The 19,538-nt window shown below is 39.2% G+C and overlaps 1 protein-coding gene across 3 annotated transcripts in view; it reads right to left on the bottom strand.

Moving 5' to 3' along the window:
• Window positions 1-1,443: 1,443 nt before the first annotated feature.
• Window positions 1,444-19,538, bottom strand: part of LOC128511663 (inter-alpha-trypsin inhibitor heavy chain H3-like) — a 96,663-nt gene continuing 78,568 nt past the window's right edge. Inside the window, exons 3-21 of one of the 3 annotated variants that reach the window (XM_053484617.1) lie at window positions 18,720-18,824; window positions 18,353-18,515; window positions 18,008-18,124; window positions 17,789-17,917; window positions 17,500-17,616; window positions 16,437-16,605; window positions 15,926-16,036; window positions 15,325-15,506; window positions 15,052-15,231; window positions 13,232-13,359; window positions 12,944-13,146; window positions 6,085-6,201; window positions 5,955-5,972; window positions 5,097-5,153; window positions 4,431-4,763; window positions 3,144-3,312; window positions 2,209-2,357; window positions 1,756-1,831; window positions 1,444-1,667 (exon numbers count right to left, since the gene is read on the bottom strand). In XM_053484617.1, the coding sequence (XP_053340592.1) occupies window positions 1,553-1,667; window positions 1,756-1,831; window positions 2,209-2,357; window positions 3,144-3,312; window positions 4,431-4,763; window positions 5,097-5,153; window positions 5,955-5,972; window positions 6,085-6,201; window positions 12,944-13,146; window positions 13,232-13,359; window positions 15,052-15,231; window positions 15,325-15,506; window positions 15,926-16,036; window positions 16,437-16,605; window positions 17,500-17,616; window positions 17,789-17,917; window positions 18,008-18,124; window positions 18,353-18,515; window positions 18,720-18,824 (2,638 nt within the window). In that variant the 3' untranslated portion in view covers window positions 1,444-1,552. The remainder of the gene's footprint in view (window positions 1,668-1,755; window positions 1,832-2,208; window positions 2,358-3,143; window positions 3,313-4,430; window positions 4,764-5,096; window positions 5,154-5,954; window positions 5,973-6,084; window positions 6,202-12,943; window positions 13,147-13,231; window positions 13,360-15,051; window positions 15,232-15,324; window positions 15,507-15,925; window positions 16,037-16,436; window positions 16,606-17,499; window positions 17,617-17,788; window positions 17,918-18,007; window positions 18,125-18,352; window positions 18,516-18,719; window positions 18,825-19,538) is intronic. The other 2 variants (XM_053484618.1, XM_053484616.1) reach the window with 2 other exon arrangements.

Below are 19,538 nucleotides of genomic sequence, written 5' to 3'. Positions count from 1 at the left end.
ACACTTCAACATCTGATCAGCACAGCAGGAACGGACCTATTACTAACAGACGACCTGGACCTTGCCCCAGACCTGGACTGATGACTGATAAAGTTGACAAAAACATTGTGACAGTCTCGGGTAAGCTATTATATAGTGCTTGTGTCAAGTTTTAAATAAAAAAAGACTGACCGGGAGGGTGGGCACACCATGGTAAGAGGTACTTGATTTTAATGATGATGTTAAACTAGAGTGGAGGGCACTGTACAAACGACCACTGACCAAAAAATTTACTGACCTCCAATGAAAAACATTACATGGTATTATCGCTGTTAATACTTTTCTGTCCATTTTTAAACCCTGAGGTCACACAGGAATGCCCTTTCTGTTGTCAAAGGGAGTTTTTTTTATGCTTTTATACCTTGTCCCTGGCTACAGACACTGTGTTTTACAGAAGAACTTAATGAACAACCATGCTGTTTTTATTTAATTAATTCACATATTTTAATTTGTTTTTAGTATAATTTGTTTCTACTTAATGTTTACATTTTATTGGGTTTATTAATAAAGTTTATTGTCTAAAGACAATTTTACTGACCAGTTTACTAAGGCGCATGAATTTTATTGTTCAATGTGCATAGCACAAATAAAGCAATGTAAAATTAATTCATAATTCAAAGTCTCTCTTATCCTCTATCTGTCTGTCTGTCTGTCATGCCACACATGCTGCTCCTGAGCCGCCAGTAATCCAGGCCCTCTCTGCACTCCTGTCTGACTTGTTCTGGTTGTAGACCTCGTCGCATGGATGCCCAGTTTGGTCTGTTTGGGATGCGTGTGGTGATGGTTCCACTTTATCATGAATACGGTCCTGGCCTCGGCTGAAGCAGACAGCTGTTCTCTGAGGACTTGTGACTGCATCACTTAATAGTTCAAGACTGGAGTTTCGTACAGTCTACCTGAGCCTCCAATAATAAACTGCACTCCATATTAACTTAAACACATCAACTGTTATACTGAAGTTCTAGCCTTCTAACACACAGTATGACTGCAGATCAATGTTTGCTATCTGTTTCACCCAGATGAGCATGGGTTCCCTCTTGAGTCCGGTTCCTCTCTAGGTTTCTTCCTATTGCCACCTGAGGGAGTTTTTCCATGCCACAATCACCCTCGGCTTGCTCATCAGGGACAATCTGATCATTTTTATCATGATCTCACATTTACATTTTATACAAACTTCCATAATTTCTTTTGATCATGTAAAGCTACTTTGCGACAATGACAACTGTTAAAAGATACAAATACAATAAAATTCTGTTGAATTGAATGGATATGTTCAATTGGCTTTCCCTGTAAAGGTTTGGCAGTGTATGTAGTTTTTGTATCATTTCATGACATCTTATTATAATAACACTGGATCTGTGGGCAGTCACTTGGATCTTTAAAGTAAAGACCCTGATAACTCTGTATTGTTGCAGTTAGGAATGTAATTTAATTGCATTTTGTCTCAGTAAATATTTAGCAATAAACCAACATTCAGTTGAAAAAATAAGATTCACATATTCAGCATTGCATTCTACAGCTGTGAGACAGTGAAGTCAGAAATCTCTCCCTGCAGGACAGACTGGAATGGTACAAGCCAACACTCCACACTAGGGGCTGCATGAAATCTGTAGTCGATGGCAGAGCTCCTATAATAAAATAGAAACATGGCATTTAAGAGCATGTGTATAAAATGTAAAACATATGTAAATATGTAGAATTGCTCTATTTGCTTACCTGGATGACACAACTTCCTGGTTGTGGACTTTTAGCTTTGATTCTGAGAGCTCTTCATACTGAAGTTCCTTTTTTCCTTAAATACCAAAAAAAATAAATAAAAAAAAAATAATAATAATAATAGTCACTGTTAGTCAATATTTTTTGTTTAATTAAACAAGCTGCTAATCATGGCTATGTACTGTACATCTTCTTATATTTAACCTTATTAACCAATGCCCTAATTTACTAATGTTCTTTAACAGTCATATGCAATTGGGTTCTACCAAAATCCTGTGATTCAGAATAACTATTCAGCCTGTCTCAGGTGGACATCAGTGACAATCTTTGTCATGAATACAAAAACAGGAATTTTGCACTACTTTACCATTACTCTTGATTTAAACACATTTAAACACTTGATTCAAGAATGATGTGTTTTAAAATTGACTTTGCTTTTGTGTTGTCTTTTACCCAGAATGCCTTTGGTGTTAGCATTTTTGGGTTGTTGATGAATAACAGGCCACAGCAACACATCCTCAGGTTTTCTATGAAGGAGGAAAACAACACGTACACTTCCCATGGTGACGTCTAATTCATTGCTCCTTAGAAATATCGACACACTGTGGAATGACAAAATGATCAGTTAGTTAAGTACGCCATGTCTAGCACTCAGTAAGATCTTAATGGTGTTTCGTAATAATTAAAACCATGTACTGTACACTTTTAAAGGGAAAAACAACACAGGTATCCTCCCCCTGTTTTATAGTGTGTGCACTCGCCTTCACAGGGCTACAGTATATTTCTAATGGCTCAGACAGGGACTAGTGAATCCGTTTAAGCAAACTACCAAGTTAGATAGAGGAGTAACTGAGTAATGGCTGCTGTAAGTGCCAAAATATCTTTGTAACGTATGTTCTCTTCTTTTCTTTTCCTTTTTTTTTTTTTTTTCCATATTATGAGCCATTGATGTTTGGGACTTTCCACCAGCGCATTCAAAAACGATGAGAAGTTACCTGCTAACTATAGAGGAAGGAAACAATTGGACATTACATGGAATGCATAATGAATGCAGGAAAGCATTGCGTGTGGTAAGTCATTTAAATGTGCACAGCTAGCAAAATCACATCAACAGAAGTATGCCTACTATTTTCCACACATTAGATGATTCTTCTATGTCCAGACTGTCGATATTTCTTGAAAGCTCACATTAAGGTAGCTTCATATCAGACTGGTGTTCAGTACCAAAATCACTGCCTGTGCTGATTATCAAGCATGCTTTTTCAGCAGGTGGTGTAAATGTGTAATACTTCCATGGTTAGAGATTTAATCCTGGACTTCCAGGTGTTTTGTTACTTTTTTGTGATGTTTTGACATTACAAGCTAGCACATTTATATTTCGTCCTTACCTGTCTGTTTCCAGGCTGCTGGGCTCTGTCTGCCCCCATACAAACTCCACACGCTTCCCTTGATCAGAGTAGACACTTGTGGCAGTGCTCACATTTAGCGTCGCTGTTTTATAATGAATAACAACTAGCTTGAAACCTTTATCTGAAAGTTGTCCATTTATAGATATGTCTATGGAGAAACAAAATGAGAGAGAATGACCAGTGGAAATAACATACACTGTGTCCTAAATTGTCCCCAAGATCATTGCAGTGGGCTTTTAGTATCATAAATGCTTTATCAATTGTGGCTTTATTAATTCGCATTCTTATTTTGTGACAATCTATTTACATTATGTGAAGTTGTGTACATTTTGGGATGTTTTTGAAAACAAAAAGGTTCTATCTACCAAATCAAATGGAATGTGTCAACCCAGCAAGAGCATACTGTATGACATCAAACTTTAAATATAGAATGTTCAATGTTTAATCTAAAAAAGAATGTGGATATTGAAAAAAGTTTTGGATACTGACTTTAACTCAATTTTATTTGTTTAGCGCTTTTAACAATTGTCATTGTTGCAAAGCGCTTTTACAGAATCAAAAGACATGGAAATGTGTGTAAAATGTGAATAGATAAACAAGCGCAGGTTTAACATGTGGCAAGGATGACCTCCCTGAGATTGCAATAGAAATAAACCTTGGAAGGAACCAGACTTAACACTGAACCCATCCTCATGTGGATATGATCTCAATCCTTTTTTACTTTATTACATCCGGGACAATGTTTAATATGTTTTTATATCTAGACAACTTTTAGATGTTAAATTAATCATGTCCAGGCCCTAGATGTGGATGCAATTTTACACTAGTTGCTTATTAGGTTGTAAGCCGTAAGAATAATTTTTGTTTATTTTTGGCCGAGCATCCCCCTGTATTCTAGTCACATTTTCTTTGGTTGAGGGGAAAAATTGTCCAAGAGTAAAAGAGAAATTTCTGAAAGGTTGTGGATCCTGAACTCCCTCTAACCAAACTGCTTACATATGCCACTTCAGTGCACCTAAACATTACGCCAACACGCATTATGTAACATTTGTAATCTGCTTATTGCACACATTTTTCAGTTTTTATTTGTTTTATGCCTATAGTTCCTTGTTGTCAAATACTATTAGGCTTAATTATTGTTATTGATTTCTGCTGGACTTCAATAGTTTTGGAGTTAACCACTCCGCATTTCTCTACCTGCTGTACCCTTTATGTTTGTATATGACAGATAAAACCTTGGAAGCTTCCAAACCTTAAATTACTCACCTGATGAGTTGTCTAAGAGGAGGCGGAGCTTCTGGTCTCCAGGTGTGTCATAACAGATCTGTTTTGGCTGAGCAGAGATTAAGAACCTCACACTACTCACTGAGTGTGTGTGTGTGTGTTTGTGTGTGTGTGTGTGTGTGTGTATGAGAGAGGGGGAGAGAGTAAAAAGCACGAGTAAAGACCAACAACATCCTGAATGAGAGTAAGATACAATACATTTAGATTTGTGAATTTCTTTAATAGTACCTTTAGGCCTGGAAATGGGATGTATTTCAGTCAGTCTGGGCCTGGATGGTTGTCTTTGTCGTTGTGAAGGCATAACTCTTCTATATGCTAATGGTATGCAGCGGGGAAAAAAAACATGGAAATAATAATGTATTTCTGAAAGGAATTTAATCCACATTTACCAACAGCAAAATCGAAAATGAATCAATGCAATATTTTCTAAAAGGAACTCGGCTATAGGAGCAAAAAATCCGAAATAAATTACCATAAAATGAAGGTTTTAATCTCTCGTTACGTTTCTTTTACATGCATTTTTGCATATTAAACTTGTTTATCGTTTACTGCAGAGCCGATATAGGCATAGTGTATAATCTACAGCAGATTCTCATATACGTAACACAAAGCTAAAGTATATTATACATAAAAATATCCTGGACATACCTGATCCCTTCAATAGAGGAAAAGCATCGCTATATGAATTCTCACTGTCCTGGTAGTCTTCAACACAAAAATTAAAAAAGCATCTTTTTTTAGATAAGTGTCACAAAGGATGGAAATTATTTGTCACTGTTCTAAAATTTCTCCATTTGTGGATAATGGCTCAATGGCATGGGTGCTTTTTGAGATCTTTTTGCATCTTTATTACATAATAAAATGTTTAAATGTAATAAATCGTTTAAAAATCAATTTTAGAGTTAATGTGGCCATACATGAATCGGCACATTGATCCATGATTCATAACTGAATTGCTTTTTTTCTTGTTAAAGTCTGATGCACAATAAAAATGTGCAAATTTAAAATGTCTGTGGTTTGATCATTCTGTTAATTTCATGATCATAAATTCAGTATCATCAATTTATTAATTATTTAGGGCGGGGAATAACATTGTTAAATTCTTTAGTGGCTCGCTATTGAAACATTATCATGCCACTAACACTTTGTTATTGTCTTGTGTTAAAATGCACCGTAAAGAATTTTTTCTGTCCTTATAAATTTGTTTACATCCTTAACGGCTTGATGTGGGGTCGCTATGCTTGAAAAATTAACCGAATTGGTATCAACCGCAACGACTCCTGATGACTCCCAATTTAAAATCGGATCAGATCCCCATGTGTGAAGCAACATGAAACACAGGTGACAGAAATTTCACTTGTTCAACTCATATTTTACGCTAAAACCAGCAATTTATTGCTAGAGTTTTATAACAGAGGAAAATTAATAATTTGTACAGTATATTTAATGTTACTGCTCTTTAAGTATAAAACATAATCTACTACATATACTACATAATCAACTTACCTGTAAAAACTTGGACATCTGTAACACAGGCAAAAAATATATGTATATTTTTCTAAAAGTGATTATACAGTAATTATACAGTTAAATAATCTGTTCAGTCAAGATTGATAAATGGCCTGTTTATATATACCTGCAAAACGGAGGAAATCGTATCCATACCCCAGCCCTGGGGGATTTGGTTTAGGTGGTGGGCCTTTTGGATTTTGTCGTATACTTAGACCTGGGTTACCCATGGGTCTTCCGGCAGCTTGAATAAAACAAAACAAAAAAAAGGTTAAAAGGAAAAATAAGCAAGTATGCAAGCTGAAAAAAATCCTATAGGCTAACACTATCTCGTTGTTCCAAGAAGAATAAAAACATTGTATGCATCAGTGTAAAGTTTATGATGATTTTGTGAGAATTATGTTAAGTTCATTTACATTCAATCTTTAAAGTACTGTAACAGGATCATAAATGTTTAGTTGCATCAAGTAAGGACAATTCTTTGGCTTTCTGCTTCATTGTATTTTAATTCTTCTTTTATTAAGATATTAAAGTAACTTGAGACGCAAATGTAGTGTGTTATCAAAACACCATGAGATGGACATTTTAAAAAGGCGATGATGTTCATGTTAAACAATAAAATATTCCTAAATAGAGTGATTTTAACGTAATGTATTAGAATAACCTTCAGCCTGGATTATTTTCCCTCCTACTTTTTACTCCATCCTTTGAGATTAATTGGACCGGGCCTTCAGAGCAAAATAAAATCGGATAAAACTTAGTATAATTTTTATTTTGTCATTTCTTTTGTGCCACTGGGAGCCATTTTACCAGCTGGTCACTAAAAAACAATTATTTCTGTGAATTAAATTAAGGTCAAAATTCAACTTAAGTGAAATATATAAGTTGAACAAAAATAAATAGTAAGTCATGGTAAAAATTGGAATGCTTAGGTTAGACTTAGACTTCAGAATTAAGGATAGTAATAACTGTATTTTAGTAAAATAAACATACTGCAAACATGTGAAAGCTACATGAGGTAGATTATTTAGTGTAACCTTATAATTATATCCCATGGTATAGATGTCTCTAATATAGTATCTAATATATATAATCACCTCCTAATTTATATACTTTACCCGTAGAACAGATTAGCTGTGTCTCCCTACGTTATCGATTTGGTGAAAATATGAATCCGACTACTAAAGACAGATTTGCAAGTAATCTGCAGGATCTGTGCCAATTTCTTATTAGACCCCTAAATGCAGACGATCTAGACGAAGTGACTAACAGCACGGGACCTTTTTTATCACTGTTGCTCCCATCAGATTAAAAAAAGTCAGAGCTAAAACACTTGCACCATGGTACAGTAGTTATACTCACGGCCCAAAGAGAGCAACCCGTAACCTCGAGAGAAAATGGAGAAAAACTAAATTAGAAGTTTTTAACAAATTACAGACCGATTTCAAACCTTCCGTTTATATAAAAAATATTGGATAAGGTGGTGTAATTCCAAATATGCACATTCTTGCAGGAAAACAACATATATATATATATATATATATATATATATATATATATATATATATATATATTGTCACGGTTCGTAGTTGCCGTGGTAGACCCAAGTGCAGATGAGGAGCAGGAAGTGGTGCTTTTAGACCTGTTATGGCAAGACAGGCTTAAATCCGTGCACAAGGCAGACGTGACAGTTAGATTGGGAACCTGCTTGCGCTGACGCGGGCACTTTGTACTGGATGCGGAAGCGGAGCGCCGCTGTGCGGTGAATGAGCTCCGTGTAGAGAGCCGGCGTGTGTAACTTGAGCTCGCATGGAATGCGGAAGCGGAGCGCCGGCGCGAGGTGAATGAGCTCCGTGTAGAGAGCCGGCGTGTGTGACTTGAGGTCGGGTTGGCTCGCAGATGACGCAGACGCATGGGAATTACTCGTGGTCGAGAAACAGACAGAGGTCGAAGCCGGAGATCAGGGGAAATGTCCATAATCCAGGCTCGTGGTCGAGAAACAGTTCCAAAGGTCAGTACCGGGAGAATCCGAGATGGCGAATGATCCGTGACGTGAGGCGAAGACATGGTCATTGAAACGAAGCGAGGTCGGAAACGAGAAGGCAAAACGAGACAGAACGCTGGAATACTGGACATGGTGAGTGCACAATAATCTGGCGAGGAAGTGTAGTTAGAGTACGAGTTAAGTAGGGAGGAGAGGTGATTATAGATTGAGTACAGGTGTGCAGAGTGGAGAATGAGGCGGTGAAAAGAAAGCAGTGGAATGGATCATGAAACTGGAGTGTGCAGGTGATTCATGACAGGGCTGTGACTTGGCGGGTCATGACAGTACCCCCCCCTCTACGAAAGCCTCCGGGCGTTCTAGCAGGCGCCTCGGGGTGAAGTCTCTGGAACTCAGTAATCAGAGATCGGTCTAGTATAAATCTGGCTGGTACCCAACTTCTTTCTTCAGGGCCATAGCCCCCCCAGTCCACCAAGTACTGAAGACCGCGTCCGCGTCGGCGAGACTTAAGAAGCCGGCGAACTGTAAAGGCCTCCCCCCATCTATGAGTCTGGGTGGTGGAGGGGGACGGGGGGGTGGAGCCAATGGACACGCAACCAACCTACGGATCTGGGAGACGTGGAAGGTGGGATTAATTCGGCGCATGGACAATGGCAGGGCCAGTCTGACGGAGCATGGGTTGATGATGCGGGTGATGGTGAATGGGCCGATGAACCTTGGTGAGAGCTTCTTGGAAGTTGTCTTGAGTGGAAGATCGCGAGCAGAGAGCATGACCCTTTGGCCGATGTGGTACCTGGGAGCGGCTAGACGATGCCTGTTAGCTTTGTGCTGGAAGATGCTGACCGAATGTCGTAGTCGGGTACGAGCACGTTGCCATGTCCTTTTGCAGCGGCGAACAAAGGCTTGAGCTGAGGGGACCGCGGCTTCTTCCTCCTGGGAGGGGAACAGTGGTGGTTGGTAACCGAGACAACACTGGAAAGGGGACATTCCCGTGGAGGAGGTGGGGAGCGAGTTATGAGCATACTCGATCCATGGGAGAAAGCGGCTCCAAGAAGAAGTGTCGTGAGACGCCATGCACCTCAATGATTTTTCGAGTTCCTGGTTCATCCGCTCAGTTTGGCCGTTGCTTTGAGGGTGAAAGCCAGACGAGAGACTAGGTGTGGCCCCGATAAGACCACAGAAGGCCTTCCAAAATTGTGCTGAGAACTGAGGGCCTCTGTCTGAGACAATGTCTGTAGGCAGTCCGTGAAGTCGAAAGACATGAGTAATTAGAAGCTCGGCTGTCTCCTTGGCAGAGGGAAGTTTGGGTAATGGAATGAAGTGGGCAGACTTTGAGAACCGGTCGACCACGGTTAAAATACAGGTGTTGTTGTCTGAAGGTGGTAATCCGGTCACAAAATCAATAGAGATGTGAGACCAGGGGCGGTGGGGAATCTGAAGGGGTCTTAGGAGACCCTCGGGGGCACGATTTGTAGTCTTATTTCTGGAACATGTGTCGCAGGATGCCACAAAGTCTCCGACATCTTCCTTGATAGTGGGCCACCAAAAGCGTTTTTGCGTCAAAAAACGGGTACGGGTCACCCCTGGGTGGCAGGCTAGTCTGGAGCAGTGTGCCCAATCCAAAACTTGGGGGCGTAGACGTGCTGGTACGAAAAGTAGCCCAGGTGGGACATTGCTTGGGCCCGGCTCTTGTTCAAGGGACTGAAGGACTGCCTTCTCCACTTCCAGCCGTGTAGTGGCCACAAGACGGTGAGGTGGAAGGATGGTCTCTATTGAGGGTGTATCCTGAGGAGTGGAGAACTGCCGGGAGAGGGCATCGGGCTTGACATTCTTGGAACCTGGGCGATAGGACAGCGTGAAGTGGAAGCGTGAGAAGAACAATGACCAGCGTGCTTGGCGTGAGTTGAGTCTTTTGGCTGATCTTAAGTATTCAAGGTTCTTGTGGTCAGTCCAGACTAAAAACGGGTGTTCAGCCCCCTCCAGCCAGTGTCTCCATTCCTGAAGGGCGAGCTTGACTGCCAGTAACTCACAGTCTCCGATGTCATAGTTGCGCTCCGGGGCCGTGAGTCGACGGGAAAAGAAAGCAGTGGGATGGATCATGAAACTGGAGTGTGCAGGTGATTCATGACAGGGCTGTGACTTGGCGGGTCATGACATATATATATATATAATATTCTCATAAATCGCTAGATCTGTCTGATCAATACCATTTTGTAGATCTGAATGGAGAACCATCTGTTGTAATGCCAGTGAAATATGGGGTCCCACAAGGGTCCGTTTTAGGACCTCTGCTGTTCTCACTATACATACATCCCTTGGGTAACATCATTAGAAGACATGGGATTAGTTTCCATTGTTATGCTGATGATAACCAATTATATATCTCAGCTAAACCAGTAGAAATACCTAAGATGTCTAGACTAACTGGGTGTGTCCAGGATATAAACGATTGGATGACCGATAATTTTATTTTACTAAATTCAGATAAGACAGAGATATAACTTATTGGCCCAAAAAACAGTACACAACAGCTCTCACAATTCAGATGTGCTGAAGGATGTGCTGTTACTACCAGCTCGACAGTAAAATACCTGGGTGTAATATTAGACAGTAACTTGTCCTTTGAAAACCATATCTCCAATATCAATTCTTTTTCCACCTTAGAAATATTTTCAAGCTTAGGAACATCTTATCTATATCTGATGCAGAAAAACTAGTTCATGCATTCATGACCTCCAGACTGGACTATTGTAATGCATTACTAGGTGGTTGTCCTGCATCCTCAATAAACAAGCTTCAGTTAGTCCAAAATGCAGCCGCCAGGGTTCTCACTAGATCCAGATAATATGATCATATAACCCCAATATTATCATCCCTGCACTGGCTACCTGTTCAGTTTAGGAATAATTACAAAATAGTGTTACTTACATACAAGGCCTTAAATGGTTTAGCTCCCACATATCTAGCCAGTCTTATGATACGCTACAATCCACCAGATTCCTTAAGATCACAAAACTCCGGACTTCTGGTTATTTCCGGAATATCAAAATCTATAAAAGGGGGTAGGGCTTTTTCATATTTAGCTCCAAAGCTCTATTGATCCATGAATCATGGATCAATGTGTCGACCCCCGTTTCTTCCTACAGTAGTTACCCAAATGGAATGGTTATTACCGTCGCGCTCACCGCCGTGTAAAAACGTCAGCGGCCAAAATAAATCAGTTGCATTTCAAAGTCATTCGTAAAAAATGGTCGCCAGGTGGCGCAAAGTGATATTTTTTTGCTCGTTGCAGTAAATACAATAGTGACTGTTATATAGCGCATCTCTGTATCTGTTTATTGTTATTTAATTTCTGGGTTATTTCGGGGACTTTAACCACATTGTTGTGTTGCTCATGTTGGGTCATATGAGATGTAGTGAGTCATTTACAAATGAACACCTGGTTGGGTTTTTTTGACCCAACAACTGGTTTATTCATTATTCCCACGTTTCTCCAAATGGCAGCCTGCAAAATGTTCTAAATATTACTGTTATTGTGTCACAGGTGTAGTTTTAAGAGTTGTTTAGGCAGGAATGCATGTGCGTACAGCTCAAAACCTCCATCAGTTATTAAAGACAACATCTATTTAGAAAAAATACCCCATTGATTTCGGAGCTTCAGGAAATTTCCCGGCGCGCTGCGCATAACACCGGGCCAACTCATGTTGGAAATCTCCGACATGTCGGAATTTATAAACGTTTACTAAACGTGGGCTATTGCTTTTTACTTAGAATATTTGTTGATTTAATTTAAATGAGGTTTGGGCTCAGGGCTTTAATTCGGCATCGTAATCCTCCTCTTTAATTTACTCCGTAGTCTAAATCAGGGCTCAGCCGCATGCATAAAGTTTTTCAGAGCGCACCAGCAGAAGTAGACTAATGATTATGAGTACGTCAGGAAAACAGCAAGCAGACTGACTAAAAAACATTTGCGTTCATTTTCTGACGCGCTCAAGTTCACCAAAAACAATACAAAACAGCTCACCTTACAACACTTACAAAATCATAATATTTTTTCGTTATTGTGAGTGCGCTTAAAAAAAGTTAAGTCTTATAAAGTAATGTCCTGTCACGGCGTGCGCCCAAATCAATATCGCTCCTCGCTCACTAGTTAGGCGAGCTCCCGCGGCATCTTTACTCCCGCACCATGCCTGCTTCGCAGCACCACTGCCGAAGAGGAAAAGGCTGCGAGGACGTTTGTGTTAAGTTTTTGCGTCAGCGAGAACTCGCGCTGGCCATCGACAGCGGGAGAAGCGCCGTCACGAGGGAGCGTGCAGGAGCGCTGCCTCCGCGTGCTGCGTTCTGCCACTCGCACCAACACTTATCGTCAGCTGTGTGCCTGCATGCCAGTGTGGCACAGCCCCCGGAACTGCACATGCACAACCTTTATCCCATTCTTTCCATTCTCTCTCCTTTAACCCTTTCCTTCCCCATTTTACCTAAATAAATTACCCTTTTCCCGTAAGACCTCGCCTCGTGTCCGTGATTTATGGTGCTGTCCGTGCAACATGGGTCGAACCAATTACAGATGATAACAGTCTACTGCATTTCATTCTTATAATAACGCGACGGAAGAACCAACATTCCGATTAGGTAACCATCAAAAATCTTAGAGAGTTTTTCCTTGCCACTGTCACTTTCACGCTTGGCTTGCTTATCAGAGACATTTTATTCATCATTCATTTATTTATTCATCTTATTATTATCTACAGTAGACACATTTTTCTCACACATATACACACATTCATAAATTTTCTTTACATTTTTGTGAAGCTGCTTTAAGACAATGACCATTGTTACATGTGAATCATGAATAAAATTGAATAAAAATATAGAAGATGAAAACCTTTTGAAAAATGTTGACCTTGGTTTGATGATTTTCGATACCCACTGGGTTTTTCACTATCATAGAAATTCTCTTGTCTACCGTATCTTGTACACTTACTCATTGGAGGCAGCTGTGCCAACACACGGTGATGGTCTGTGCGTGGCTCTTCCCCTTCTTTGGGTTTGTGGGCGACCTGTATCTCATTTTCTTGTGGCTTAGTGACGACCATGGAGGTGAGTGGAGTCACAAATTCATATTTGAGAGAGAGATCCAGAGCTTTTTTGTTGGCTGCTTCTTTCTCATCTCCCTTAAGTGTCACTCTGAAACACATGAATGCAAAACTTAAAACATGGTTTAAAATCAGAAAGTTATTTATGTAAAACATTAAACAAGGTGATCACTCACTCTTTCTCCAGGAGCTGTTTGACTGTAAGATAAGCCCACAGTCTCTGGATGAAGTTTTCATGTTGTGGTAAAACATCAATGATGTCTTGTGTAGACACGGAGTCCGGGTAAGTAACTTTTGAGCCTATCTGCAAGTAATAAAAGACATGAAAAGTGGAAGAGAGAGAAAAGGGAAGATAGCCTGCAAAATAGAAACTATGGTTAAATAAGTAAAGTGTTAGTGTAAAGACCATTGATCTCACCAGTCCACTTGGGTTACATAGAATCAGGCTGTAGCATTTACAGTTTTTCTTACTCTTGCAGGATTCAAATTGACAAATACAGTGGTGTGAAAAAATCCTGATTTCTTATTCTTTTGCATGTTTGTCACACTTAAATGTTTCTGCTCATCAAAAACCGTTAACTATTAGTCAAAGATAACACAATTGAACACAAAATGCAGTTTTTAAATGAAGGTTTACATTATTAAGGGAGAAAAAAAAACTCCAAATCTACATGGCCCTGTGTGAAAAAGTGATTGCCCCCTTGTTAAAAAATAACTTAACTGTGGTTTATTACACCTGAGTTCAATTTCTGTAGTCACCCCCAGGCCTGATTACTGCCACACCTGTTTCAATCAAGAAATCACTTAAATAGGAGCTACCTGACACAGAGAAGTAGACCAAAAGCACCTCAAAAGCTAGACATCATGCCAAGATCCAAAGAAATTCAGGAACAAATGAGAACAAAAGTAATTGAGATCTATCAGTCTGGTAAAGGTTATAAAGCTATTTCTAAAGCTTTGGGACTCCAGTAAACCACAGTGAGAGCCATTATCCACAAATGGCAAAAACATGGAACAGTGGTGAACCTTCCCAGGAGTGGCCGGCCGACCAAAATTAACCCAAGAGCGCAGAGACAACTCATCCGAGAAACCACAAAAGACCCCAGGACAACATCTAAAAAACTGCAGGCCTCACTTGCCTCAATTAAGGTCAGTGTTCACGACTCCACCATAAGAAAGAGACTGGGCAAAAACGGCCTGCATGGCAGATTTCCAAGGCGCAAACCACTTTTAAACAAAAAGAACATTAAGGCTCATCTCAATTTTGCTAAAAAACATCCCAATGATTGCCAAGACTTTTGGGAAAACACCTTGTGGACCGACGAGACAAAAGTTGAACTTTTTGGAAGGTGCGTGTCCCGTTACATCTGGCGTAAAAGTAACACAGCATTTCAGAAAAAGAACATCATACCAACAGTAAAATATGGTGGTGGTAGTGTGATGGTCTGGTGTTGTTTTGCTGCTTCAGGACCTGGAAGGCTTGCTGTGATATATGGAACCATGAATTCTACTGTCCACCAAAAAAATCCTGAAGGAGAATGTCCGGCCATCTGTTCGTCAACTCAAGCTGAAGCGATCTTGGGTGCTGCAGCAGGACAATGACCCAAAACACACCAGCAAATCCACCTCTGAATGGCTGAAGAAAAACAAAATGAAGACTTTGGAGTGGCCTAGTCAAAGTCCTGACCTGAATCCTATTGAGATGTTGTGGCATGACCTTAAAAAGGCGGTTCAGTGGGCAATTACATGTAGGTTTGGATTTTTTTTCTCCCTAAATAATAAAAACCATCATTTAAAAACTGCATTTTGTGTTTACTTGTGTTATCTTTGACTAATAGTTAAATGTGTTTGATGATCAGAAACATTTTGTGTGACAAACATGCAAAAGAATAAGAAATCAGGAAGGGGGCTAATAGTTTTTCACATCACTGTAAGTAACAGATGTACAGGAAACTGTAACTGAAGAACAGAACTGTAGGAGCACTGGGGTTCTTACTGAGATTGCGATGACCTCAGTTTGTAAAGTCTCCACGCTGTTGTCTGTGATTTGTCCCGCCACCACAATCTCGGAGCCGTTATAATACTGCCTGAAACTGGTCTGGGTGAGATTTGATGCTCCGTTGTAGCTCATTTGAACATCAGTTAAGAGCGGCGTGGCCACCTCCTCATAGAAACCCTAAGCATGAAAGCATTAAATGGAGTTGAAGCTCTGCCTAACAAGCACATGGTAATGGATATAACTGAAAATGACCCCTATGCTGTATCTCACCTGTAGCTGGAGGTCAGCATCTGAGTCCTCATAGATCCTGCGAGCAACTCCATCATTTTCCAGCGCCATTTTCTCCAAGAAATCAAAGTTAACATCAAATCCAAACCCCAGGCAGTAAAGTGGAAATTTACCACCAATGGCTGGTTTGACATTCTCCAGGATTCTCCCTGTGTTGGTTTCACCTGCAGGGAACAGTCCTTACTAAGGTACTAATGGAGTAAATAAACGCAATAATACATTAATAATATCGTTCATTTATATGAGTAAATGAAGGAATGAAAAAAAATGTGATTTGAATTTTTTTTATTTTGTACCGCAGTACAAATGATTATAGGATATTTATAACAGTAATATATAGTTACATTGGAGTATATATAAAAAAAAAGAAGTCCCTCATCTAAAAATGCTATATAATGCACATCTTTTGATACCCAGTTACAGGACAATATCTGTAACACTGATCTTACACATAAGATGCCTAAAAGTTCACCAGTCACTGACCTGTTTGTTCATTTTTATTACTTAAGCCAAAGTCCTTGCTTTTAAACTCTCACAATGTCAGGTTTTGATAACGGCCCAATACAGTTTAATCCTTTAATACCTATAGTGGGGTCTCCATCAGTGAGCAGGATGAGGATGGAGGCGGAGCCGTCTCGGGGGTATCTGTTGATCATATCCACCCCCTTCAGCACTGCAGCATTGATGTCTGTGGCTGAGTGGATGATCAGTAAAAAGTAATTTATAAGTTGTTAAACACATTGAAAAAAGAATTATATTAGTAGACCTTGGCAGAAAAAAGTCTGATTCGATTCGATTGTGTATTTGGGCAGTTTTTCTAAGCATTATTTTACTTATCTCATTCTTTGTTTGTTTGGTTTACAGTACATCTGTGTTTCTTTATGTTAAACTAAAGCGTCTGTGTTTGGGTACTGCTCTTTCCTTGTTTTATAAAACTTTCATAACAATAGTTTTGGAAAATGGGTTTGGGAGTATGAAAGCTGAATGACAAAAACAGCTTTAATAATGATTCACAAGGGGTTGTTATTTTCACCATTTTGATAACCACCACTATGATCCTCAATTTTGATATTCAGTAGTGAAAGTGACTGTACCTCCTCTATCATTTATGTTTATTACAAAATCCTTTGCTTCATTCAAATTCTTCTCCGTGGCCTGGACGAGTTCGGCTTTCCAGACATCTATCCTGGAGTCAAAGATTATCAGGCCGAAGTAATCCTCCTGAGCAAGATCTCCCAAAATCTTCAGCATCGCTCTACGAGTCTAAAATGACAAAATCAGCAGTAATTCCAGCTGGGTGTGTATGTGTGTGCTGTCTGCATATACACATGTACATGCTTACAGATATAATATATACTACTTATTATATGTACACCTAACTTGCATACTAGTGATGGGACGATCGGATTGTTTCACTGACTCGGTAAAACTTTACTTTGAGTCTCGGCCAGCAAAATTAATAAAGCTTTTTTCGAGCCATTTCATTAATTTCGTTCATTTCAGCAAAATGTAATCAAAATCTAATAAAAATTAACAATCTTTATTTACTTTTCATTAGTAGACTTGGATTATTTCAATTTAACAGCAGTTTGTTTACTGATTGACAAAGACAGTGAAAGGACAAATTAATTAATATTTAATCTATATTATTTACTTATAAAATAACACCACAGATTCTGAAGAAACAATAAATAAAATATAGTGACAGAAAAAGACAGAACTTCTTATTTCTAGGAATATGCTTAGGATACATCTTATGATAATTTTATTATAACTTCCAAAAATTATTACAGTTTTACATTATTTTTGAACTCGAATGTTTCGAGAGATGAAATAACCAATTCTCTTTCCAGCTCAGAATGCATATTGGACAGTCACGCAATGAATGAACGACTCGGGAAACATGAAGACTCGAAACAGATAAAATAATTCCTACAGAACCTATGATGTTTCACATGGGCGACTGAGTAAACAATTCCCAGTCATACTTAAGATTCATTCAAAATGAAATGTATTGTTCAAAAACGTCCCATCACTATTTCATACAGGAATCTATATTTCAGCTTCCAGATATATTTAGATATCCCACAGTATATATTGCTCAAAATAAAATGTAAGCTCACAGAGAGACTCAGTAACACATCTGATCATCTTTACCTGAGCTATTTTCCTGCCATGCATAGAGCCACTTCGGTCGATGATAAAAACCACATTTTTGGGGATTTTCTGAATATCTGTGGGTGCAAAGTAGTGGACGAAATATCCGTTTGATGCCTGAAAAATGTCAGTGAAGGTTTTGTTTAAGTATAAAAATTTCTTGTTGCTTCAGTTAACAAACAAGAAACTCTGAATAGTGGGAAGGGCATATGCGGCTTTGTTGTACTTTGTTGTACTTAGTAGTACATGACACATTAATTTTTTCCTTTTTTATGTTTCTATAAATAACCTGTAGTTCTCCATTTTGTTTTGGTCTCTTCACATCGTACTCTATGATCAGGTCTCCGTTTAGTCCATTTTCTCCACAACCTTCACACTTTGTCTGCTGCTCGCGAGTGGGGTAAAAGTTCACCCATGCCTGCACATGCAAATGTAGTACCTTTGTGATGTAGTATATAACAATATAGTATAATGAATCTAACAGTAACATAACTTTAACATTTCTCACCTCTTTGGTAGATGAAGCCAGAGTACTGGTTACAGCACTGGACAGCTCCTGAGTTTTCAGCCCTCCTTTAATCTCCAGGAAGGAAATACCCGGATGCTCATTAATGTAGACATCGATCTAGTGGAGGCACAACTTATATATAAGTTTTTTATAAATTAAAGTAGTTTTTTTTATATTGTGTTTGACTAACTAAGTCATATCTTGGGATGTAACATTGTTAAACATTGTTACGATGGGAAAATTGCCTACTGACACTGAATCTATTGCTTGGTAAATTAGCAGTACACCCTTAAAATCATTTGGACCAGGACAGAGATGTTGTTTGTCCTTTATGTCCTACATCACCTTGAAATCTGCCACAACCTGCATTGGTTGAGCGTTGATTTGTAACTGGTATTTGCCCAGCCGTCTCTTTAGCAGCTCTTCATAGGTGAGTTCAAAGGTCACCTTACTGAAAGCCGCCACCGTCACTGAGGTTTTAAAGTCCTCCAGAGTCCGTCCTACTGAGCTGAAGTCATAACAAGCATCATTAATGCTTATGATAGTGCCAGTGATACTTTGTTACTTCATACTTAAGTTCTTTTAGCTGGTTAGAGACAGGAATTTATGTCTTTAAGTAAGTGTTTTAGTGTAGTTTCAAATAATGTAAAAGATAAACCATAATATTTTTAAGCTGTGTAAGCATTCTTTCTTATTTCTATTCCTGTGGTACCTGACAATCCCAGCACTTTCTCCTCGAGATACTGCTTGACTGTACTGTTGTTGTGCCGCTTCTTTCTGCTTTACAACTCCATCATACGTCTTTCCATCTATGGTCCTGATGAGAAGGTTTTTAGACATATTTTTGTGTATGGGTTCAATTTTATTTTATAAACCACAATTATAAATGCCTGGATTGTGACTTTATCTTAATCCTTAGTTATAGAAAATGATCATTACCATCACTGTGACCTGTATGCTAACGATATCTGAATATAACCTTGGCTACTCGCAGTTCCCCACCTGACCACTTACTGTTTTTATTGTAGTTTACCTGTTTTCTGTGAGCACTGTTATTTGCTTCAGGATGCTTTCGTCTTGTTATTTTGCAAAGTCTTTCCTCACTGCATAGGTTCTTTATTTAAATGTGTGGCTCTTTATTTGACAAGTTATCATTTTGTTACAAAACGATTGCCTCTGCCTCACAGAAAACAGTATTCTTCATCATGAACTTGTTCTCTAACTGTAGCATTAAGGATTTTTCTTACTGAGCGTATCAGCCTCTCTCATGCCCCGCCATGATGAGACCCAGTGGGAGGATTGAGAATCCACCTTCAAGAAGAAGCACCTTAAATGTGCACTGCATGAGTTGCTACCAAGTAAAGATAACCCAATATTTCTTGACAAGGCTTCTTCCACGTTTAACCATGAATGGTCCAAAATAATCTACACCTACTCTTGTAAAAGGTGGATCTACAGTATCAGTCACGCTGTCTGATACTGTAGTAAATCTGCCACATGTTTAACAAGTAGTGAAGCTATTTCTGCTTCA

This window comes from Clarias gariepinus, chromosome 23 (genome assembly GCF_024256425.1).
Source record: "Clarias gariepinus isolate MV-2021 ecotype Netherlands chromosome 23, CGAR_prim_01v2, whole genome shotgun sequence".
Lineage (NCBI taxonomy): Eukaryota > Metazoa > Chordata > Actinopteri > Siluriformes > Clariidae > Clarias > Clarias gariepinus.
This window is presented reverse-complemented; position numbering and strand designations above follow the sequence as displayed.